The sequence below is a fragment of the Triplophysa rosa genome, linkage group LG8 (genome assembly GCF_024868665.1).
Source record: "Triplophysa rosa linkage group LG8, Trosa_1v2, whole genome shotgun sequence".
In the NCBI taxonomy this organism is placed as follows: Eukaryota; Metazoa; Chordata; class Actinopteri; order Cypriniformes; family Nemacheilidae; genus Triplophysa; species Triplophysa rosa.
The window spans coordinates 10921074-10947248 of record NC_079897.1 but is presented as its reverse complement, the minus strand read 5'-3'; the positions used below and the strand labels follow the sequence as shown (position 1 = coordinate 10947248).

The following is a 26175-nucleotide window of genomic DNA, read 5'->3' as shown; positions in this document are numbered from 1 at the left end:
TAAATGTTTGTGTTAGTTCATGAGAGCATGCTCATTAACACAGGCGTCTTACTTGAATTATATCTCAGTGTTAAAAAAACAGTGGGAGAAACATGTGATGTGAGAGATATGTGAGATCAGGCATATGAGATCACATCACATCACAGGATCGGATTCATTCTATCAGGTTAAAGAGTCTGACGGCAGTAAATATGATATGCTCGCATGAAAGAAACATTGATTGTGTTGACTGATGAAAATGCTCATAATCCAGGCTAATGTCCACAGACCGACGGATAGCCTATGAAAAATATCATTGGGCAACTTTTAGCCTCTGTTGCAGATTTATGTAATTTTTGTTACAGTTGCAGAAAATGTAATACCATTCAGTTATGTCGGTAATAAAATATAAAATGCTTTGATTTAAATGTCTGATTTATTCATTTGTTTGCTGTTTTATTTAGCATTGCAAATATCTTTTAGGTTAATAGCTCATTTGCATTTGGAACTAATAGCAGCACATCCAGAAGTTTCAGCTTTCAATAACTATGACAGTAATTTAGTTTTTCCATTTCTTTTATGATTCACTTTATCTTTAAATGCTTGTAATTATATTTGTACATTTTAATTAAAAGAACGTGAGAGACAGCGAGCGAGAATATTTAAACAGATTCAGTTACATTTCGTTATTAGTGCAAAAAGTGACATATTAAAAAATAGCATTCCCCAGGCCTGTCCTCATCTGCTGCTTTACTGAGCCTTCCACACCCTAATTAAAGTCTCCACCAATATTATTCTTTCTTCTCCCTCTGCTTTCCTTGTAATTTTGCCACTATTTCAGCCCAGTCAACCCCCCTTGATAATTTATGAAAAACCTTTTCATACACAAGTAACACAAACGATTAATACATTTACACGCAGAAAAGTTCCTTAAGAGTATTGTAACACTTTTTTTAAAGAAAGCTTTTACTTTTTAAGAGAGCTTGATAAATATGAGCTGCCAAAAGTGACAAACACAAACTTATTTGCCACTGTGTGTTAACAGTTGAGGAAAACAGGAAACAATTGAAAGAGTAATTTAATATTACACTTCAGTGCTCAAGGAAAACACCAGTTACTAAAGCAACTTCCTTGAACAACAAATAGTTTATAATTTAAGATTGAATATATACTTTACTTGACCTGTCTTGAATATATAGTCAGTTAGAGGCTTAATAGCTGAGGGGTCTAATGATGTTATTTAGTCTTTTGTGGACAAACTCTCTCTCTCTCTCGCCTTGATCAGTCGAATGGGAGGACATCTTTATGGAAGAACCTACCCAAGACTCACTTTTAGAGCTTCTGAGACTTTGATGTATCTTATTAAACCCACATGTAGTCGATTTGTTAATACCTTTTCTCTCTTTTCCTGAACCGCAATGTTATTTATGGCCTGACTCTAATGGTAGATTAAAGTTGTAAAGATAAACGGTGCAGAATAGAGGGAGGCCATTAGAGACTGCTTTCTGAAAGTGTCTTAATGTGCTTGCCCTCTACACTTGGATTCACTGAACTATGCGGGTTCAGCATATGTGTTGCATACACACGGGCACATTTGCGCACAGGCATACAGACCCTTTTCATTAACTCTAAGATAAAAACAACAGTTCCCAATTATCGACGCCAGTCTTTATTAATTATTAAGCGTATTTGTTTGTTTATTTATTTTCTGACAACTTATATTAAACGTGCGCAGTGACTAAACAAAGCTCATATATACGTCCGTGTGGTCTCAGGTTTAAGAAATGGATTTTATCTACCAATATTACGAACAAATGACTACAAATTAAACATTTAATATGGTGACTAAAGTAATGTTTTAAATTAATACAATAAATAAATATAAACAAATCTAGACTGCCGCAAATTATGAGCCTAAATCAATGTGAGCTGCTGTCTAATAATTCAGGCGCTCTTTTTCCTCACCTTTACCTGATCCCAATCAAACTGAGGTGCTGAACTTCTTTGATGTTTTCAAAGGCTGTTTTACAGAAACAATAACTCTTTTTATTGAGAACAAATGTTGACATTTGAAGGGAGTATGAATGGAAACCGCCTGTGGTGCCATTTTGACAACAGCTCGATTCCCTTGGGATCCCACCTGAGATTAAAGCCTGAATTTCAATAATTCACCTCGAATAATGATGTCTTTCGCTCAGATATAAGCACAAGCGTAACACATAAAAAACCAGACGTTATATTGCAGTGAAAAGTGATCGAATTCATAATAGTACTGTCAAACGGCATTAAAGCACGTCATGACGTTAAATAGTCTAAGCGTAAAACATTACAAAATAATAATAATACAAATTCTAACACTGATTTTTGTAATGGTAATTAAAATACGAAAGGACGGCTACCTTTAACAGTAACTTGGAGCACCTAAAACAAAATCTATTTACAAAAACAAAAAACGTTTAGCCCACTTGCTATATGATATTAATGTTATTTTGTTATTATTATTATTAGGCTATTGTTGTTGTTATTATTATTATTTGTAAATAATTATTATTATTTTCATATTATTGTGTAGGCCTACTATTTTGGAATATTTTGACGTTTTTTTCCCTGTATTTTAAGGTTGTCAAGGTTAACACACAGCGAGTAATTATCAGTTTAACTAACACCTTTAAATTTTAACGGAGTGGCCCGTATAGAGACGTCATTCCCATCACACACACACACGGGCCACATTGGAGCTGGCAGATGTTTAGACACGATTTTATGGATCGTTCAATATCGTCTAATGAAGCTCAACTGACCATCTTAAAACCCCGCCGGGAGCTCATAACGCTTCCTTTCCAGTCCTGTATTCATCATGCTAAAAAATAGATGAAGGGCTGGATTATGAACAGCCTCTATTATTCACAGCTAGACCACATTCAGCATTCAGAGTTAATAATCAGAGACACTAGATTAAAAAAATTAAGTATAGAAAATAAATATATTAAAATAATAATATTAGCCTAAACCTAGGCCTATTAAAAGTGCATAATTGATCAACATTAAATCTAAATTTACAAACTGTAATTTATGATCTCCATGTTTTTTGATCACATAAGATACCAGTAAATTTGCATTATGTGTAATGATGTATTTAGTAGTCTAATGGATTATAAAAAAAGAACATGTCAGTATCATTGAACTTCTAAAAACAGATCACTTCAAATGATGCCAGTGCAGACTAGCGCATTTTATTTACAATCAGAGATATAAATTAGTAAAAGTCTCCTTGTTAACAACATTGTGTAACTTCGGCTTTTTTAAATAAAAACCAATCATAATTTATTTACAAAACAACGTTCAGTTATCATTGCAATACAACTTGCATAAATTATAGGCTGTCGCCGGTATTACAAAAATAAATATCAAATGTATTCCACTCTTAGTCAAGTTTATACCAGTCCCGAGTTCTCCATTACAGTTCACACCTCTATAGCAGATAAAGTCTCGTAGGAGTGCTATAATTTCCCACGCGTGTACACAACTGGTGGCAATGAAGCTAGGCTACTATAAGGATCCTGAGAAATATGTTTCCTCATTGAAAAGTCACACATGTTGAGAAGAACGAACTTTGTCAACAAATGAACAGTTCATCCATTTAAAATTCGCGTTTGTGCCTTAATATTTTCGGCCTTCCTTGATCGTTTCTTGTCTTTTCCACAATCTTAAGTTTTATGGTTATAATGTCTATAGGCAGGTGCTCTGTAGTCCGTGGGTGTACAGTGGCACACAAAAGGATCCGCGTAAAGGAGCAAATGTAAGTATAAAACAGCTTGGGGAGAGAGAGGTGATGGCTTGTTCGCTTTGTTCAAAGCAATTGTGACACCTACCTGTGAACCAAGGAAACAAAACCTCATCAGTCAGGAAAATCAGTCGATTTTCCACAAAAACACAAAAAAATCTAACAATGGAATATAATTTAGAAATGCCCATTTGTTAAACAACTACTAATCATGTGCTGTACGTTTCATTATAGGGTCTCATATTACACTCAACAGTGGCAACAACATACAAGGAAGTTGTATTTGGAAACATTCCATTGTTATGATCAAAATGTCTATCAAAATGTCTCTTAACCTACACCTTGCATACTCAAATTAATTACTTACTTGAAGAATCTTCCTCGTATTTAACTTGAGAGGTAAGACTGGGTTCTTACTGTGAACACCTCATGAGAGTCTGTAGGAAACATAAAGCTGTTTTAAAAATGGAATATATTACATTGATTTGACAGATTAATAAGTTATACTTGAATATTGCGTTCGATTATAAATAAAAGTGACGATAAATAAATAAAACTATTCCCTTTCAAACATTAAACGAATTTCTTTAACGTTTTGACAAAAATAAAAATAATATGTAGGCATATAATAGAAATCATGTAATAAACCATTAAGTAACATGTAAAATCTTAAAATAAATTAATCATATGAAATGTGTGTAATATATGAAATGTTTGTTACAAAACATTAAGACATTATTTAGCTTACACGCTAAATACAGTAGTAGCCTACGTTTCGCAGGCTTCCTAAATTGAGTTAGCTAAGATCAATAACATTACACCATTTACGCACCTTTTTTGGATTCTGCATTGGAGGCCCTGAAATGTTGTTCAGTCTGATTTGGATTAGTCTTAAGTAGGGGGTCGTCACTTTGTTTGTGCAGAAGTCTCTCACCAGCTGAATTATAGCGCAGAATCCCTTGACCCTGCAGTGGACTGAAGTTGCCATAGTTTGTGTAATTACTATAAAACGGAGAGGTATAATATAGAGGTCTTCCTAAAATGGAGGTGGCGGGGTACACTGCGCCCGCAGGGGATGCACTGGGCGCTGTAGAGGTCAAAAGGCCAACGCCCGGGGAGCAGTTCTGCCCCAAGTGCTGCTGCTGCCGCTTTGGGTCCGAAGTGGCGATTTCGGCTAATGACCATAGTTTAGGTTTGACAGTTTGGTTTTGACTGTCCAGGCAAGTTTTGTTGCTGTTGTTTCGTGCCTCCTCCCGGTGATGGTGGGTCAGAAGAGGGGCCTCCATTCCAGTCAGAGGAGAGGCTGTCACCGGTTTGGGTGACGGACCTCTTTGCCTCTCCTCGTGGCTCGTGTCTAGATCACTCACATCGCACTTGTCCTTGGTATCAGGTCCAGAATCACAAACCAGATCCCCGTTCCTACACGTGACCTTCTCTCCGTCCGATTCCACCGAACAGGAGTGATCTGTCAGGGCATCTACGTGCAAACTGATGCCTGTAACAAAATAAAACACAGCAATGAGTGTTTGTTGTCAAAATCGTGTTGAGTGGAGAAAATATACAAAACATATTAATTGTCTCAAAAACTAAAATTGCAGAGGCTATCTAATTATATTAAATACTTATATAAAAATTATAATAAATTATAATTTGGGCTTATAATGTGGGTGTAATAAATATATATTATTTAACATTACAGCAATAGGTTTTCATTAATAAGTAACACGATAACAACCATCAAATACACTTCGCAACATTTTATGCAATTAACAAAAGCCCGTGTAGCACTAAAAACATACAAATACAACGTGCAGATATTATACATGTAAATTATCTTGCGAATTAAAATGTACCTTCATCGTCGGCCGACGCCTCGCTGTTGTCCATGTTTTTATCCGTACGTTCATCTTTTCTCTCTCCCTCCGCGTCATCCTCATCCTCATCTTCACTTTTATTCCGAGGTGCCCATGTCATTTTATTTTCTTTTTTGAGTCTCCGTCTGGCATTAGCGAACCAAGTCGACACTTGTGTGAGGGTCATTTTGGTAATAATGGCCAGCATGATTTTTTCTCCTTTCGTAGGATAAGGATTTTTCCTGTGTTCCTGCAGCCATGCTTTTAATGTTGCTGTTGCGTCACGCGTGGCGTTTTTCCGGTAAGCGGGATCATTGAGCTGGTACGGGTAGCCGGGACTCCCGTAAGGATGATAACTTATCGCTCCTGCCATCCCCGTCGTGTGCGCGTCATACGGAGAGCCCTTTAAAAACAACATGTTGTACAGTGTCACGAACTGTAAAAAAAAACTTCAGAATAACTTTTATCGCTACGTCTAGCAAACATTGTATAATGCTTATCAAAATAACAATTCCTTTATTTTGGAAAATAAATACACTCTCTGTATTTAAAAACAGGTCAATAAATGTTCGTGTCATTTGAACTTTTTTAAATACAAATTAACGAATGATCTGTTCAGCATTAGGCTATACAATGTTAATGTTATTAATGAAAGTTATTATAAAATGTAGCGAAAATATATAAAGCTTATAATAAATAAGACAATAAACAATGATTAATCCTTCATGCAATTATCAGAATGCACAATTACATGGGACTGGGATGGATAACAGATAATGGGTAATTGCAGCCATTTTGCATAATCACCAGCCTTCCTACCCCAGTGCTCTTTCGGTGCAAGTGTGTTTTGTCAGAAGCATATCAGTGAACCACAGCATTACAAATCCTATTAGAAAATCACTGGTTATGGACCATTTTAAGCGCTTTCATGTGCCATGTCATTACCATTGCAATGCATCTGTTCACGATTAAATAACGCCTATTTAACTGCACGTCATTTCCGAATCTTAACAGAAAAAAAACTCAAAATAATATTTACGCACCAACTCAAGGATTGTAAGCGCACTTTTACAATTAAATTATCAACAATGATGTTCATATGGTAAAGCGGAACAGGCCTATATCCCAAATATCTTAAAAGTAAACTTAGAAAAAAAGTGGGCCTCACGTTATTACTCTTAATATTGTTTCGTATAAATTAGAACACGTTTGATATTTTAAATCTTACTAAATAAATGACTTTGTTTCTATATTTTTGTAGGTTAAAAAAACGTTGCGTGTGTTTTGTTTTATTCGTTTTCAGAATGACTAAATTGTATAGTGTACTATTGTGGTTTCCACTAGTGCAACACCAACACCAAGCCCAAGTGCATGGCATTTGTATTCATGACCCGCAAACGCTTTCCCTTTGAAACACACATGCAAGAACTCCCTAACCCCCAACTATAACTATATCCCTTCAGCAAAACCATCATATCATGCAATATTCATGCACTCCGATCAAGAACAATGACTTCTGAATAGCGATTGCTTTAAATCCATAACAGGACTATTTACCATGTATGACGGGAATCCCGTGGCTGGATCTGTTGAATAGGACAGAGGACTGGAGAATCCATTGGCGGAGGCTGTGAACGCAGCTGATCCGGGGTACGGGCTGAACGCTGAACCGGAGGAGGACCGGGCCAGCTCCTCGCTCCTCGGGGCGGCCAGCGGACAGGAGTAAAGCGCAAGAGAGCCCGGGGGCTGGTAGAGGTAACCCTGAGGATAGGACATTATTATATAAAGACTCGACTGTTCTCTCCAGAAAGGGAAAGCAGGAGGACGGGTTTTAAACAACGGATTCAGCGCATCTAACAATCGACTGGAGGGATAAACTAATAAAAGAAAATAAATAAAAGCGCAAAAGTGGAGAGATCAGCGGTGTGCCGTCATGAAGATCCCCTAGCGTCCGTTTGTTTTTAGTGCTCGGGAGTGTAGAGTGAAGAGTTGCTGGAAGGAGCAGCCGAGTTTCTGAGAGCATTGGAGAAACGGGGGCTGTCAATCACTGCTCATCTGAATATTCTGTCCCCGCCTCCTCTCGCGCACTGTGAAATGCAATTCCGTAACAAAACCGGCACAGAAACCAGAGCGCGCGTTCTCGTCGTCGCCTTTTCACCCTTTATCTATTGCATTTTCCCTTTCTTTTTGATATATTTTATTAAACGTTCATTTAGTAGCTGATGGATAACATGACGTCACATGTCATTTCTTCGCAAAAAATCCAGTATTTCTTTTAAGGCATTGATCACACTTTATTACATTAATCGCCTAAAAGTGTATTTTCATCATTTTACTTATATGCATTCAAATCATTTTAGTGGTGCAACTTTTAATGCCATAATCCATGAATGCTTTTGTAGGTGTAACATAAAATGTTTAATATTGACTTACACTGCAATGTAGCTTTTATTTTATTTTTAAATAAGGACAACTTGGAACAATTGCACGATGTATTCAATATAGGGCATGCTGTTACTGAAGTGTTTTTTGCTCTTGCATTAATTGTTTAACTGCGAGAGGAGCAGTGCACGCACAGGCCGGTGGGAGGTGTGAGTTTTCTTCTACGTGGACCATATTATTATTTCTCTAATCGCAGGAGGTCTTCCGTCTTGACAGCAGGAGTTGGTCTCTGAGTGTTCCAGCATACTTGTAACATTTATTTAAACATAATTTAGCAGGATTACATACACTCATAACAGGTCTTTGCACGAAGACACAAGAACAGGAAAATCATATTTGAAGTACAATAATTATTTGTGAGAACGACAGAGAAGAAAATAATATCGAACGGTTTTGCGCATGTTTATTTAAATATGAGCTTTATTATTTTATTAGATATAATTTTATTAGGTTTAAATTATTTAATGGCTTAATACAAAACCGGTGATTAAATGCATCCGTGAAATTATTTTTAATATAAATATTATTATTATTTAAGAGTCAATTGACAGTTTTTTATTATTCATTCAGATTTCCAAGAATGTACATTTTCTTTAATACAAACTACCGAATATATACGTCACAACACTTACTGTATTAAATTAAAGTGACATATGCAAATGTAATTTGTGTACACGCCACAGTCAATATTTTTTTTCGAAACATTTAGCAGCAAACTTAAGTAATACTAATGCCAAATGAATAAAAATAAATGTAATGTCTTTATTTTATTTTAGGTTTTACAAATATCCACGGAAATATAAATTAAATTAAGTAGCCTAAAGTATAATTAAAATAATGTTAAACCAATAGCATATCCTCAAGAAATGTTCAACAATTGCAGTAGTAGTGAGAAATCGCCTGTGCAACACATCATTATTCCAACAATCTGTCGTTTTGTTATTATACAAGTAATTGCAAAGTTAACTATCTCTATATTAGAATTAGCTGTCATAAAGCTGTGCTATTGTTTCAGGCATCCTACGCAGACAAAATAGTCCGTCTAATTTTTACTAGCTTATACACTCTTTAAGCATTTCTTTTTTTTTCGTTCGTAAAGTATTTGGTAAAGACTCGCAACAGATTAATTTGGCAATGGTGGCACACAGAGGACATAAACAGCACGAGGGCTGAGAGCTGCGCAGGAGACGCTGCCAGGCGCGCGCCGCACAGCAGGGGGCAGTAGGTTAACTAGGTTAACTTTCATACTAAGAAACCCGGTATTTTAGTCTCAGTAAACATGATGGAATTATATGAGATTCCGAGAAGTATCAGTGAAAGGTTCTTATACAATTTATAGGGAACCTGCAAATCTTTTAAACATGATATTATGAAATTACCCAACAATAGACTCTTATGGCATTAGTGACTTACTGTCTAAAAGCATAAAAACACTAAATTACATTTACTTTGTGATATAGCATGCATTGTATACAGCAGGGAAATGCTCGTTTGTTTAATAAAACAAACAGCTATTCAAAAGCCATTTAATTATTTAGAAGTTTATTAAAATGTATGTAACTGCAGATTAATTAATTAATTAACAATTTCATATTTTCTCTTATTATGTTCTACAAAACAGTGTATTATGTTTGTCAAGCATTTTAATTATTGAATGTTCTATGATTTATTATCATTGACATTACCATTACCATTATCATTGTTATTGTTATTATTATTATTATTATTATTACTGTTACTATTACTATTACTATTATTATTTATTGTTTTGAACAAGAAGCATAAAATGACAAGGATTATTATTATTATTTTCAACACATTTCCCTCATATGACGCACAAGCACAACATTGCACAACATGCAGGTGAGTGACTTTAGCAGCCACGAACCGTAAATACAATCAGCAGGATTTCCCAATACTCACTGGCCTTTTAGACCATTGATCAAGTTTTACAGACAAAATCTGTAATTATACGGGTCCTTATGCTCAATAAAGCTGATTACACTGGGAACAAAACCACACACACACACACACACGCACGCACACACGCACACACACACACGCACACACACACGCACGCACGCACGCACGCACGCACGCACGCACGCACACACACACACACACACAATCGGGCTCCTTATAGAGCCGGATTTATGATGCATGCCATCGATTTGGATAGAAGGAAACAACTATTGATTTTTCATATTTTTCTTCAAACTTGTTTACTCAAGGATTATACAGCTTGGCTATGGCAGCTCCAGTGAGTAGGACAGGGATTAGTACTACTGCCTTTTGATGAGATAAATTACTCACAGCAACTTGAATGGCCAAAGGGTATACTTTGATCTTATGTTACTTCATTTACCCTTATGACTAAATTATTATTGATTTTATATTCTTCACTCTGAAATGTGAAACCCAGGTGGCCGACAGGGTTTGAAGTGTTTTTTTTTTCTATGAAGCACAATTCTCTTTGGCAAACTCCATTTGTGTGTATTGTGTTAGCATAACTCTTGGAAAATGTGTGTTGGTACAGCAAAACAGAATGCATTAAACTTGAAGTAATGTAAGGGACATCCCCTAAATATTAGGTTATAAGACTAGATATACAGAAATACAGAGGAGAAACAGATATTGCACTGTGAATGTAGCGTAAAAAAGAACCAGTACATATTTTCATGATTTCTCTGGTGGTACATATATGCTGTATTGCTTGGAGATGCAATGATGGATACAAGCCATTGTACTAACTTACATTTTCTTTGAACCTGTAAAACATTGACTCTGAACTTTCCTCTGAATGCATATAAACCCCCAAATGTGAGAAAACGACCAGAGAGAATATGAAGGATTGTGTGTGTTTGCCTGTCCGTAGGGACCTTGGCGAAAACTAGATTTGCTGTTATTTCATCGTGTTTCTCCGCCAGATCTGTAAACAAATGAGATCGTTTAAAGAAATACATAAAAGTGAGACACAGAATATTGCAAAACCAGCAAATTTTAGCTGAGCCAAAGCAAACAAGAGTACAGATAAAAATAACAAAACGAAGCAATTTGTCTGTGTGATAATTCACATATTTTTCAAGGTGCTGGTGTTGTGAGGAGATACTGCTGTCTCAATGCTTTGACCCTCGTGGTTTGGGGCTATGTGCTACTCTGTCAGGGGAAAATGTCTTTGGTCTTCTCCAGTGAGCCCTACGGGTGAGCTAGGGTGGCGACAGCCATCATCTCACCCAACTGGCATCAGCAAGCCTCTAATCAGTAGCTATCCATGTGCTTGGCAGAGGAGGGGGTTTCGAATCGGTACCTTGCCCTGGGTAAAAAAAAACCCCTGAGCCCCATCACTTTGTAAGCATGTTCCATGGGCGAGCAGGGTTTGTGCCCATGATGAAGTGTATGGAGGAACACAGATGTGCGCTCCCTCGACCGCTCTGCGTTTCACTGTTGAATAGAGTCGTGAAGCCCCACACACAGTCTCAATTTGTTTAACATGCTGCAAAAAGCCATGGATGTTTCGGAAGCTGTTTTTGAGTGGTAAAAATGCACAACTCAGCAAGGGGCATTTTTACTTACACCATCCCTCTCACTTTCTCTGTTCCTCACTTTTTTAGGAACAAAGCTGGAGGATGTGGAAGTTAAATCAATCAGCAAAGACTCCTTGCATGGACTACAGTTGCCCAATCATACATTTAGGGTTTCGCTTAAACACTTTTGATGTGCACCTGGGTTCGATTAACGTCAAAATTCAGTTTGTTTGGATGATGTGAACACTAGCTTCTGAACCCAGTTGCGCAAACATGAACCGTACCCGAGTCCGCTTAAAAAGGCAGGTCTGGGGTACGGTTCCCTGCTGATATGAACGCAATCGTAACACATCGCGTAAATGAACCACTATTAATTCTGCATAATTTGTGTGTGTGTTTCACTCACTTTTCGGATGAGTGTGACTGATGCGCTCCAAGCAGAGAGCTGTATATCTCATTTCTGTTCGCCTTCAGGGTTCTTAAGAGCATTTGCAGTGCATTCATTAGACAAATGAAACTGCCGTTATGTACTGGAGCTTTGGAAACAAAACTAACGGTTCAAAAACATAAATATATAAAAGTGAGGAGAGCAATGTTATGCATTTTGCCACCTTTTCCTGCATCATCGTTATTAAGCGACAGGGTAAACAGCTGCTTGATGACACAAACGACAAGCAGTTTGGACCCAAATAAAATAATATGAACGCAGTCCAGCGGGGGCAGGGGGAGCAATTGAACTAGGGTTCGGACAATTGTGTATATGCATACGGGGCGATGAAGTACTTTCGCTAAAATCTTGCTGAGGTCATTTTTAAAAGCGATAACGATGTGTTTAGTAAGAAAATGTTCAAATTTCAGCGAACCTGCAACACTACGGCTGAACATTGCTACAGGATATGCATTTGTTAGCATGCCTCGAGTAAGTGCAAAAGTTTACTTGGCTTTTTTTCATATTTGTGAATGTAGCTCGAAATGGACAGCCTGAAGCGCTTCTCCTTTTTGGTTGTTGATAAATAATGTAGTGTTTGGATAATTTGACTCGTTGACAGTAATCCTATGTGCATCTTGAAGCGACCGAGTGAAAAACACCATCGCTTCCAATTGATGCTACATGCGCCGGATGTAACAGAGCTGGCTGAGATTTTAGCGAACATACATCATCGCTCCGTGTGCATGTACCCCATTGAACCAAGTGTGAAACCACCCCTACACACACATGCCTCACTTAAAATATGTTAAGTGGATTAAAATAAAATAAATATAGCAAATATTATGGTTAAGAATGTAGAAAGTTATACTGTAAAATATATAAAAAAGATATACTGTAGATGGTAACACTTTATTTTGATAGTCCGCTGTAGATATTTTACAAATTATAAGTAACTTTGGAACTTATTGTCAACTACAAGTCAGTATTAGTAGTATTATACCATGGTCTGTCTGAGTACTCGATTCTGATTGGCTGGAAGGTGTGCATTAAAACAGTTTAATGCACAGGTAGTTCCAGTCTGTTTGATCACAATTCGAAATAAATGCGCTGCCCATAATGTAATCATATACACTTCAGACATTGATTGCGCTGCCAGTGCTCACTGAAACAGCACCGAAAATGTTGTTAATGTAATGTATATCACTTTCTGGTGTTCTTCGTCTCCACGTCGTGCATTAAATTCCTTTAATTCATGGCTAGCCATGGATTATCCCTTACTTAGCAGACTGTCTCTGTAATGTATGCTAGCACCTACAGTAACACCTGATAGTCCTTCATAAACATTCTACTTAACGACTATAAGTATCTTTACAGCTACATGCCAATTTATTTTCCAAATCCAACACTAACGTTAACAGTCTACATTCAGTTGACATGTAGATGCAAATCATTGTGGGTTAGTTGACATGTAGTTGCAAAGTTATTTATAGTCAGTATGATGTCTATAGTGGACTATAAAAAAGTGTAACCCATGCGAATAGATAAAAACACCTGTTTCACTTCATATCATCTAAACCCACTGCAATACACCAGCACAAATAAATGTAGTCACGTTTGAGAAAAGATTTAAGGTCAATTGTCTGCAGATGCCACTTAGTTATTATCATTTTTGCAATCTTTTTATTGGTGTAGTGTGTATGAGTCTAAAAACTATCTGAAGACCTATTGTTCTTAGTGATGACAATACAATATCGTCAAAGATCAGCTTCAGTTTACAGACATTAAAGAGCCACATTATTCTTGAGATAATGTGGAAAATGTTGCATTTTTTGGGTGAACTGTGCTGTTACATCTCCCAGTATACATCATGTCCTCCTGAATTTAGTCTCTGAGTGACTTCAAATTGTAATGTCTGGAATACTCAGCCACACTGATCAAGGATTTAAAAGACAGTAAAGATCAAGAGTTACCATTTTCAAATATTTGCCTGGCCAGAGAAAGAGCACACTCGCCGGCTTGCTGATATACTGCGTCTTAATGATTTAAACAATCCTCTTCCATTACTGAGTGTAAATAACAATTTGTCAAGAGGACCTCTGAAGACTGAAGACACATGATCTGAAAGCATGGTGAATATTACACATGCACATACTACAATGCATTTCAACATATCTAACTTTTGCATAATAAGCTGTCAGAGTGTGAGATCAGCGAGCAAATCGCAAGCCGGGAATAATTGAATAAAGGTAGTTTATTTTATCACTCTGCCCTCAGCTCATGCACACTTAATTACATTAGCTGACCGTTACTTTGATTGACTGAACCAGGTGCCGTCCAGCTGCACACATCTCTACATGAACGAATGCAGATTCGTCATGGGTTGAGCAATAACTATCAATTTATTACCTGGCTGTAAGCTTTATATGGAGTCATTTAAGGTTTCTGTAAGCACGACACTGAATTCACACCGTCGACCATTATGATTGGATGTTCTGGTCTTTACGAGTAGCACATTCGAACCACTGACAGATTCTCTTGCATTCCATTGAAGCCAAGCCCCAAAACCGACACTTCTTAAAACAAAAGTAAAACACTCATAACACATGTGGAAATGAGAACGCTGCTGGTTTTTTATTCCCACTGTTTATTCTAACGCCTGATCCAATGGGAACACACCTAATCCATGTCAAGTAGAATTAATCCTCTGTCCTATTCATCTGCCTCTCGGAAGTTCGAGCACAAAAAGAAGTATGTGAGAAGAGAATTGCCGCAAATTATAGGAATTACGCATTGGACTCCAGCACACAGCCCTCCAGACAGTTTGATTGATGAGTCGAATGAATCACCTCAAATCAAAGTGAAATAAAAGGAGCCACAAAGAGGTGCAATTTGAAATGGCTACCCAAGACCAGCCACCCCCCTCCAGGTAGTCCAATAACCGAGGGCCGACCAGATAGAGTTTCCTGGAAAGAGTCTGTTGACAGCTAGTGTCAGTGGTCTTTGTAAGCATTGTGCGGGGCCTGATAGGGTTACTTGTGGCTAATCCACATTGACCTTGCTTCGGTTTTCGAGCGAGGACGCTTTTGTACAGTTTGGACGTCTGAAAAGGTATGAGGATACTGACATATAACCATCGGCGCAGGTCTTGCACCAACTCTTTTGTGGTGTTATCAGGTTGCATGTCTGGGACTGCAAATAAACAATGTTTGAGCACAAGTAAGGTGACATTTAAAGTGGCTCGGGAATGGCGAGTTCTGAGCGGTGGGTTCAAAAGGTCAGCCGGAGAGTGGGAGCGTTTCGGTGACTTAAAAGAAAACCCATCGCGATGAAATGTTAGGGTGGCAGACGCAAACGGCGTACAAAATGCCACAACAGAGAGAGAAGCGTTGGCACACGTTGCGTTGCGTTGGAAAGACCAAACTTTGAAGTGGAGAATGCCATGTAAACACAGACCCGTTCAAAATGTTGCAGAGCTGGAAGAAGATGGACCAATCAATCAAAGCGTCGCTTTCACAGAGCTTATCGGAATGAAATACAGTGTGGCAATCTCTTCAAACACAGAACGGATTATTTTTTCTCCACGACTTTTGAAAGTGCATCAAAGCTAGCAGGGAGATGACTGAACATTGTACTTGTAAAAGATTCACCTTTTTAGCCTTATTAGTGCTGTTGTGAGAAATTATACGGTTATTGTCGAATGCAAGAAAAGGTGAGAGATGTCCAGCAATAGGAACAGCATCAACATGAGAGGAAGAAAGACAGGAAGTGAATAAGAGACAGACTTTTTCCCTCATCTTCATCTTGCAGACAGCTATTTAACAACTGCTGATGTGGTTGTTTTCTACAAATAGCGTTAGTGCTTATGACATTGAGAAAACAAATAAATGTAACTTTTATCATTTTTTCAAATGAAGAACAGCATTTTGATCTCAGTAATACATCAATGCTATATGTACCATCAAAGTACATCATTACTTTAACATTTAATAATATTTAAATAATAGTAATATTAACTGTATTGAAAAATATGAGAATATTACAATTAAATGACAAATTACCTACAATTCAATTCTTTTTACAGTCTTTCTTCAATCCAAGTGCAAGTTTTCTCTGTCATCTAGATATCTAGCTGAATCCACTTATGTCAGTCTCTATGTTATTATTAATTCCAATTCAGTGTTTGCAGGAAATAAATGCATTAGAAAAACACTAAATTCTGTTTAAAGGTTCACTACCTGCTATGAACTGGCCCAAGGTATCGACTAGCCGAGATGACTAACCAGTAGAGAAAAAAAGGGCTGCATAGCTCCATGGGCCTGAGCTAATTAAAAATGGATGCGCATGTGTGTTGCATACAATTAATCCTTTCAAACTACCAGGGGAGAAATAAAGGTTTAATGCACCAACCACTCAACACAAGCTTGAGAAAATCAGATAAAAGGGAAAAGGGTTTGGAAAGAAGCTCCGTCGGCAGATTGGACCGTGGTCAAGTGTGAACGGTCCAATGGGAAGGCTTCGCTTATGGAACGTGTTGCAGCTTCTGTTTGAATCCAATGATTAAATGAGCAAATACTTCCCAGATTTGTTGCGAGAGGAGCTGTCAGTTTATTTATTCATAACGTGGGCATGAATAATTTAATGGTCAGCAGTTTTTATCAGCAGGGATCATTATTAAGAGTTGAAGTGAAAGCTGGTGATTGGCCGTTTGGCTGCTGTCCATGGGCACTGACAGCGACACATGTCACACTCGCTCGCGCAGGCCACGGGTATAAAGTGAACAAGGTAAGATGCAGCAGTCGCAAGGGAGACGGCAATTTTGAAAATTGGAAGACATCAATAAACAAACCTGTGTAATGTATAAAGCACATTATCTGTTACAACGTATCCAAAAGTTATGGTGCCTTTTAAAATAATAAGTTCTGAATATATTTTCAAAAACGAAAGGGCGGAAGTCTAGAAAGTGCGAGTCGAAATGGAATTGTAAAAATAATCATTTGTTTTGTTTATTAAAGTCCCAGTGAAATTAAAAATGACAATACTTATTTTTTCATGAAATATTGTAGTGTTTATAGTAAATAGCTTATCAATATGGGTCATTTTCGTTTTAAAATTCATGTACCCTCATAATCTTCAGTTAAAATATGAAAATGCACTTCCGCCCTCAAATGACTATCCATCAATGACGTAAACTAGACGGCTTGGCCGGAGCATCCGTTAACTCCTCCCCTTCAACTGTCAGTCTGCTGCCAGTTTAATTACAAAATGCAACAGCTGTTTTTACACATCCAATCAATTCGCAGGGAAAAATGAAAGCCACGCCCACTAATTTTCTCCTTTGAAATTCCTTTTCACTCAGAAATGTGTCAGAATACAGAAGTAAGAACGATCGCAACTTCCGGTTCACGGGAACTTTAATGCAGTTATTTGGACCACTAATAATTGCTGTAAATTCACACTGTTGGGTTCTCTGACAGGGAAAACGTTTTTTTTTACTAAAGAGTTTACACATCACCTTTAAATCTAATATAGAGCTAATAAATCTAATGTAGTGTCACAGCATAGATATCGTTTTATGCTAATAAAGTATTATTATTATATAGAATTATTTCTTAATTATAAGAAAATAATTAGGTATTTGTATAATGCAGAGCACATTGCTAGAGTATATATTAGACAAATGTCTAATGTGTGTGCAGGTTACTTTTTGTCATCAGCTAGTCCCTGGTGGGGAGCACCGGCAGCAGCAGTCTACATTGACGTAGGTGGATTGAGTTTGAAGGTGTGTTATCTGAGTGGCTGTGATGAGGTGGTCCAGATAACTCCAGACTGAGCTCAGATGGAAAGGAAATTAGGATCAGGAGTGGCTGATCTTTTTATCAGCTGACCCTGTCTGTTGCCATGGCTGCACATTTTAACCTCTGGGATGGATGAGATGATCAAGCGATGATAAAAACCATCCTGCCAGAACATTAAGACATTCCCTCAGTGTCTCACCGAGATGTCACACATACTTCATTTCACTTAGATGTTCTTTGCACCGCCACTGATTCTTGGATCCACAATATCACCTGTATTAATTAAAAAAAAAACTTTTCTTATCAGATTAGACGTAATCAGAAATCACTAGAGAGTTTGTAACATAAGTGTATTTCATTTTGTTTTCAACACCATCAGATGTTAATCCTTATCCTGAAGGTTTGTTTTACATATTTCACCTGCTGTGAATCAATAAGGTGACACGCTCTGGTGGAGAATAAAAGAAACATAACAGCCACGAAATTTACATGTGTAATATGGAAACTAAACTTATTTTGTTAACACTGTTTTATTCTCATTGGTAATCATTCAGTAGATGAAGCTGCCAATCATTTCGAACCATACTGAAGTCTTAATTATTTTAATCCTTTACACTAAAGTTTGTCTAATTTGCATCTATATAACACAACATTTATGAGAAATTATAAAAGAAAAGAAGGTCGTGCCCGAATTCAGACAAACACATCTAAACATATTTAATTCAAAAATATTATTTTATAAATAAACTGTTAATCAGTTTTGTTCTATCAAGAGTCAGTTCTACATCAGTTTAATGTATGTCTTGTTTTCTATTTTGTCCTTTACAGTTACCAAAGCAGAAAATCTTTGAATTGTATGTAACCCCAATATAACAATAGTCCTATGAGGAATTGGGTAAAAACATTTATTTCTCAGTTTTTCTGATTTGTTTATTATCTGTATATTCATTTGTGTTTTAGTCTCTAATTCAGAGATAATGTTTAATTTAATACGATTACATTTCTACACACAATGTTCATTATGCCTTTTTGGTTTGGTAGAAATACACATGTGGAAAATGTGTGTGTACAATCATGTTTGCTGTATGTCATGTTATTGGTTGCCTAATAGATTAAACCCGCCTCCCGGGTGCATGAATGTAATGCTATTGGAGTCAAGAGAGACTGAAGGAGGAGAGACACGCGAAGTTTGTCGTGGGTGAATAACTTGCGATTTGTAAACAAACGTCGTTTTATTTCTGTTTAAAATTGAGTACCTTTGTTATGTGACTTCGAAGCTAAAGTTAGCTCAAGATATGGGTTAACAGTTAGTACCCAGGCGTTTGGGACATTGCTGCCTTTACACGAGACGGCGCACGCCTTCAATTCATGGATCGGTGCGTTTAAACTTATAATTGCGACTCTTTGCTGGCGTTTGTGTTCTGCCGTGGTTCGATTCTCGGTGAGATGCGGGAGATAGTACTAAGCGCATTTGAAACCCGAAGTGCGAGCAAGTTTCTATTTACGAGGGAGAGAGCTACGGACATAACCGGATAGCGCACCCAGCCACCGGAAGCGTTGGGTGTTCCTCCGGCTACGAGGGACGATCGGTGCTTTCCGGGAGGATCACAGTGGGCGATTATCCGGGTGCCTTGGATTATAGAGCCTAGGTACTGTGTTTTCTTTGTTTTGTCTGCTCACGTGAGCGAAGCGGCCAGTTTAAGTTTCAAAGGCCTCTACGCACTCCAGCAACGACACAGGCCTGCATCTGGGGGTTATGTGAGTACTGTTGTGTGTGTGTGTGAGTGGCCCACTTGCTTAATTATTGAGTTTCATTTTATATTCTCTCACTTTGTGTGAATGTAATACCGTGCTCTTAACATTCTGAAACCGCCTGTATATATTTTGTGCATGTAAAGTGTATCATTTCAGTGCTGCACAAGTGTGCATACATCTCCCAGGTAGTTCACTCGGCGTTGTTGTGCCGTTGTAACGGGTATAGCTATCGGTTATTTCCTCTGTTTATTATTTTTCTGTTATAGTATTATCAACACATCTGTTGATGGGTGCACAACTTTGAGCTGTTCCTTTGTTCAATCCTTTTATTTCTTGTTGTTTTCATAGTTATAATATTTTCTAATTAAATACCTTTGAAGTAATACTTACCCTTGTTCCTTCATTCACATTGCCTAAGTTCGGGATAGTTGTATCAGAGTTGTGTATATATATATTTTTTTTTAATGTCGAGAGACAAAATAGTTGAACCTGACGCCCGCCCTAAAGCAAAATTGGGTAACACACACCAGTTAGGGTAGGGGGCGCTACATGTACAAATTAAATTACAGTAGGACAAACATCCTAGATATGTCAGGATTCTGGTAATGCAAGAATCTCCATGAGTGCGTTTGGACACCGCAGTAATGTGACATTGGCTACCTCTGAAAGCAGGCCTGCGAGCCTTGCCGCCTATTCAGAGGCGGACCGCTGCCAGCGGCGCAGATGAGTGGTAAAAACCGGTGCCCAGCTGGCAGGCTTGTTTGGAGAATGCCCCTGGATTGCTCGTGAACAATCCTCTTATGCAACCCAGAGGCCTGTTCTTTATCAGCCGACGCAGAACCCACCAATACCGTTTTACTTTTGTCTGCTGGTCGATCCAGTTCGGACCATGTTTAAGTCTTTGAAGTAAAAGATTGCTGGTAAGAGCCTTGAGTCTTTTTTTGTGTTTTCGAAATGTATGCAAAACCATCAAAGATTAAAGCGATCACTAACACACATTTTCCAGGAGTGATGCGCTCACTACACAAAGAATTGTGTCTGTATACAGCATGTTGGTTATGTGGGCCAAAATGGTTACAAATTGTTCTACACATGGACCACAAGACATTAACCTTCCACTAATAACACACCTGGGGATAATGATTTCAGCCGGCTCCATCATTCCTACTTACAGCAAACATATTGGCATTATCATTTAAATCTAAAAGGCAATTATCTGTTAATCAAATATAGCCCTGCAGTACTTGTATATATACACAATCAATCAGTGTAATGTCAGTGTTTAAAATATCATACCAAAGAACATTTATGTTTTCATTCTGCCGTAAATAGACGGAGGTCTCGTGATCTGGAAAACAGAGACCCTCCCCGCGCTGTATGGTTTGCTCACAGCTAATGCAGAAGTTGAACCGCTCTGTGGTGGATTGATGAATTTTGACATGCCTTGTTTTCCAAAAAATGCTCATGTCTTCCACCTTGAAAACTTGGTAATGGAGCATTTCTCCTTTTCCCAATATATTTTAAAATAATAAACAAAAGGAGGCACTTACCCCAGGCTCTTAACTCATGTAGCCTTAACTCAGAGAGGATCAATATAATTGTGACTCTCAGTGCAGTTTGCCTATTATGATATTTGTCTGTCACTGATGACATGTCATCTGGTCGGGGACTAAGGCCAAAACACCATTATTGATCCAGTCATCTCTGATGGATATTCTATTATTGAGAGGAAGAGGGAGAGAGCGAGAGAGGTTTCAGTAGGATGTACTGTGGCATCTTTCTCTATTTCAAGGACGAGTTTTACTCTCCCAGATGTTGTAATGATTTGTGATCTAGTGTAATTGTGCTATATTTCTTCGTAGCGCTATGTGGCATGTTCTATGAATATAAATGTATTATTTGTTACTTATTTAAAAAAGTGTAGAATTGTAAAATAAACACTTACTCGATCCCAGTGTTTTCTACAGTATGTCAAAGCGAAAACAGGACAGATCCAACAACTAATCAATTTTACATTATTAAAAACACTTTTTGATAATCAAAATCTGCAATCTACAAATGTTGTCTTTTTCTCTGTTTGAAAAAATTCCAGATTACTTCACACACTTATATTTATCTGCATGGGTCGGAGACAAATGATGTTGAAGTGACATTTCCTGATAAATCGTAGCCAACAGGTCAAATTTAGATTACGAAGATTGCAAATTGGTGTAAAATAAGAATACTGTGTTGTCAAAGCTGATCTTTATGAACTTGTTTGATAACTGAGTTTTGTTTTAACAAACAAACAAAAAATCTAGATGTAAGCAAATATTTAATGGATTTTTTATTTGATTGGTAGTCAGTTAGTTTGTAAGTATAAAATATCTGTACCAGTAGTGTTATAAAAGAGAAACACAGAAATAATCATTATTTCCAACAAGATCCCTAAACACTCCCCCATTTACCATTGGCCAGATAAACAAATAATCCTGCCTCAAACAAGAATTTACTATATTGCTATATCAACAGTAAATTACACTCTTCAATTTTTATTGTAATAAAATAAATATGGGGTTTGATAGTTGTAATTTATAAGCAGTTAAAGTGTGTAGATATAATGTTAAAAGGCCAGGAAATACGATAAAATAAATAAACAAAACCTGTTCGTGTACATCCTTTTATTATGATGACATCACATTTACCCCTTGTGGATTGACAGAAACAGATATCCAACCACAAAAATCTTTCTTGGCCCTATTAAAAGACCCCCAGCGGAAATATTGCGGCTGTCGTCCCGAAGCATAACCTCTGGAGACAAATTTCATTTAAGAGACTCAAGTCTTTGGCGGGTGTTAAAACACAACTGCCCATCGAACCATGTGGACTATTAACCTCCTTTAATGCGATACCCCGACAAATCAAAGTCAGGATGTGAAACAAGTGCTCTTTATCAGAAAGAATGCAGCTGTACTCTACTGCTGACACTATAACTACAATCACTCTGCTTTACAAGCCAACAGCACTATGAAAAGTCCTGCTAAGCAGTTAATCCAGAACCCTGGCGGAAGTATGAAGGAAAGAAAGTATAGGAGAGAGAGAGAGAGTGGGTGTGTAATATATAAACACAACCAGGAATCACAAGCCATATAGCTAGATTCTGTGGAATCAATGCCATTGATTGTGTTAAACAGCTGGCATGTATGCAATAAGCCTATAGTGCTGTGTATAGTGTAATGTCTCTCTAGCAAATTGTTTGCATTTTTTACTGTTGTTCCCTCTGATAGAGCAAGTGCACAAGTAAAAATCTGACGTAGCGTCTCTCTTCAGCCAAGTTCTTCATTCATTAACGTCATCAGAACTATCTAACAGCATTAATATTAATAGAACCAAATTGGGTTTCATTTACAGGCTTGAGATGAATATGAGGTTAAAATGGAGCGATAGTGTCACGAATAGGCAGGTGAGAAGAACCCAATTGCAGGCAGCAGTGAAGGGGTTAACAAAACAAGACTTTATTACATAAAGCACAAAACAAAACCCACGATGGGGAAAAACTGATAAACAGGAACACAGGATAACCGGGACGAAGACTAACTGAGACTAAACTGAACTAAAACAACACTTGACAAACTAAACTCAAACACTTACTGAGAATAGACAGGACAATCCACACAGGAAATCGAACTTGGGAAAGACAGCCAGGGTACATCAACACAGAACGCAGCAAGACACACCAAACACAATGACCGAACACAGGACAAAGAAACATGAGGGTTTAAATAGGGAAGACAAACGAGGGATAACGAGCAAGGGCAGGTGTAGAACATAAGACACAAGAGGGAGACAATACAGGAAAACGAGAGGGGCGGGGCCAATGACAGGACACTGGAGAGAACGCATATTATTGTCAAAAGGACAATAATATGTTTCTCTCCACACATAACCAAAGACTTTGCCATGGCTCTGCTACAGGACCAAGAAAAACATGACTAAGGAAGCAGAGCCATGACAGAAGCCCCCCCTTTAATGAGCACCTCCAGGTGCTCACCAAGGGGTAGACGGACAAGACAAGGAAGACTGAGACAAAGACAAGACCAGACAAAACATGGAGAACAGAATAAGAGGCAGACAAGACAAAATACAAAGGGACTAGGGTGAGACAATAAAAACAACAAACATGGGAGGGGGGGAGGGGCCAAACCAGAGCCCATAGGGGGCAGTCCATGGGGTGGGGAGAAGTCCCAGTCCCCGGCTGCACCTGAGGTGCGTAGTCCAAGGGGACTTAGGAGGAGTCCTGGGGGGACAGTCCTTGACCCTGGGGGTCTCCCCGGGGCCGGATTGGCTGCCGGACTAGGGACTGGTGAGACCGGCTGGAAGGCCGGCTGGACAGGGCTTGACGCCGGCTGGAAGGCCGGCTGGACACCGGATTGACCGGCTGGAAGGCCGGCTGAGTAGGGCTGACGCCGGCTGGAAGACCGGCTGGAAGACCGGCTGCACCGGACTGGATGCCGGCTGCACCGGACTGGACGCCGGCTGCACCGGACTGGACGCCGGCTCCACCGGACTGGATGCCGGCTGCACCGGACTGGACGCCGGCTGGACCACCGGACTGGATGCCGGCTGGACCACCGGACTGGATGCCGGCTGGACCACCGGACTGGATGCCGGCTGCACCGGACTGGATGCCGGCTGCACCGGACTGGACGCCGGACTGAACACACGACTGAACGCCGGCTGCACCGGACTGGACACTGGACAGGACGCCGGCTGCACCGGACTGGACGCCGGCTGCACCGGACTGGACGCCGGCTGCACCGGACTGGATGTCGGCTGCACCGGACTGGATGCCGGCTGCACCGGACTGGATGCCGGCTGCACCGGACTGGACGCCGGCTGCACCGGACTGGACGCCGGCTGCACCGGATTGGACACCGGACAGGACATCGGCAGCACCACCGGACTGGATGCCGGCAGCACCGCCGGTTGCACCGGCGTGGACGCTCCTCCGCTGCGCCTCTCCCTCCTTCTCCGCACCACCGGATCCATAGCCGACCTTGGCGAATCCTTGGGGACCGGAGGGAGTTCCGCAGTGGAGGAATCAGCCGACGTCATCCCCGGATCCCCTCCCTCCCGCTCGCTACCAGCGCCACCAGAGTGAACGGGGAACATGGAGCTTAAGCCGGAGGGTACCGAGTCCCCCCGGGCAGCGGCAGTCAGGTCGAGGCCCTCCGGCGTGATCGACCGCGAAGTGGAAGTCCCACGTGGAACCCCACCCCCGGGATCGTCCCGGTTGGCCACGAACCTGACCATTGCCGCGAACCCTAGGGGACCCAGCAGCCTCTTCTCAGATGGGGTGAGGCGCTGAGTGAGGCAGCAGTTGAAGATCGTCTTCAACTCTGCCTCGTTGAACTCAGCCCTCTCAGCCACCGCCGAGAATGCCCCAGCGAACTCCCGATTCCCGTAGTTCCCCTGGCGGAAACCTAGCAGCAAGCGGGCTTGAGCGGACCGTGAGGACGACGCCGTGCTTTCGGTCATTCTGTCACGAATAGGCAGGTGAGAAGAACCCAATTGCAGGCAGCAGTGAAGGGGTTAACAAAAACAAGACTTTATTACATAAAGCACAAAACAAAACCCACGATGGGGAAAAACTGATAAACAGGAACACAGGATAACCGGGACGAAGACTAACTGAGACTAAACTGAACTAAAACAACACTTGACATAAACTAAACTCAAACACTTACTGAGAATAGACAGGACAATCTACACAGGAAATCGAACTTGGGAAAGACAGCCAGGGTACATCAACACAGAACGCAGCAAGACACACCAAACACAATGACCGAACACAGGACAAAGAAACATGAGGGTTTAAATAGGGAAGACAAACGAGGGATAACGAGCAAGGGCAGGTGTAGAACATAAGACACAAGAGGGAGACAATACAGGAAAACGAGAGGGACGGGGCCAATGACAGGACACTGGAGAGAACGCATATTATTGTCAAAAGGACAATAATATGTTTCTCTCCACACATAACCAAAGACTTTGCCATGGCTCTGCTACAGGACCAAGAAAAACATGACTAAGGAAGCAGAGCCATGACAGATAGGCACTGGAAATAGATTAAGCAGTCCTCCGCATGCAGGCACATGGGGCACCTTCCAGGTAGAATTTCAGCCACCAGGTTCTCAGACATTCACATCTCGTATAAACCGTTTTAGTTATTGTGTTTCGTCCGGACAAACATTATCAGGATGTAAAAAGCTAAGTCATTAAATATTTCATCCCTGCCAATGAGAACAGCATGTGCCTTTGCTGGATTGTGTACAAGCGAGTTGGGTTTCAATCTGAAGGGACCAACTAGAGTTTCGGGCCTGCAAACATAACGTCAGCGTTCTTCTGTGATCCCACACATCAACATTACAGAGGTGTAAATAGCAACCACTCAAGTAATTCATATTAGCACAAAACGATTTGACAGCTTTTTTGTTTTTATACAGAAGTGTAAGCTGTCAACTACCATGATGTAATAAAATGCAATAAAAGTGGCAGTATGAAGCATAATTGTAAAGGTGTACCTGCAAGAATTACTTTTTTTTGGGTGTAATAATATTTTGTAATAGCAAAG

The 26175-nt window shown here is 39.4% G+C and overlaps 1 protein-coding gene across 1 annotated transcript; it reads right to left on the bottom strand.

Moving 5' to 3' along the window:
* Positions 1-3166: 3166 nt before the first annotated feature.
* Positions 3167-7710, bottom strand: irx2a (iroquois homeobox 2a). Its single transcript, XM_057340142.1, has 5 exons — positions 7174-7710; positions 5617-6019; positions 4596-5258; positions 4131-4200; positions 3167-3851 (listed from the first exon to the last, which is right to left on the bottom strand). The coding sequence occupies exons 1-4, from the start codon at positions 7390-7392 to the stop codon at positions 4151-4153; spliced, it is 1335 nt and encodes a 444-aa protein (XP_057196125.1). The 5' UTR covers positions 7393-7710; the 3' UTR covers positions 3167-3851; positions 4131-4150.
* Positions 7711-26175: the final 18465 nt, after the last annotated feature.

Excerpts from the sequence above, each read along its gene's own strand:
- irx2a (XM_057340142.1), bottom strand. The coding sequence starts at position 7,392 with ATGTCCTATCCTCAGGGTTACCTCTACCAGCCCCCGGGCTCTCTTGCG. Across the intron at positions 6,020-7,173 it reads CGGGATTCCCGTCATACATG|GGCTCTCCGTATGACGCGCA; the intron begins GTAAATAGTCCT and ends TTGTTTTTAAAG. Across the intron at positions 5,259-5,616 it reads GGCGTCGGCCGACGATGAAG|GCATCAGTTTGCACGTAGAT; the intron begins GTACATTTTAAT and ends ATTTTGTTACAG.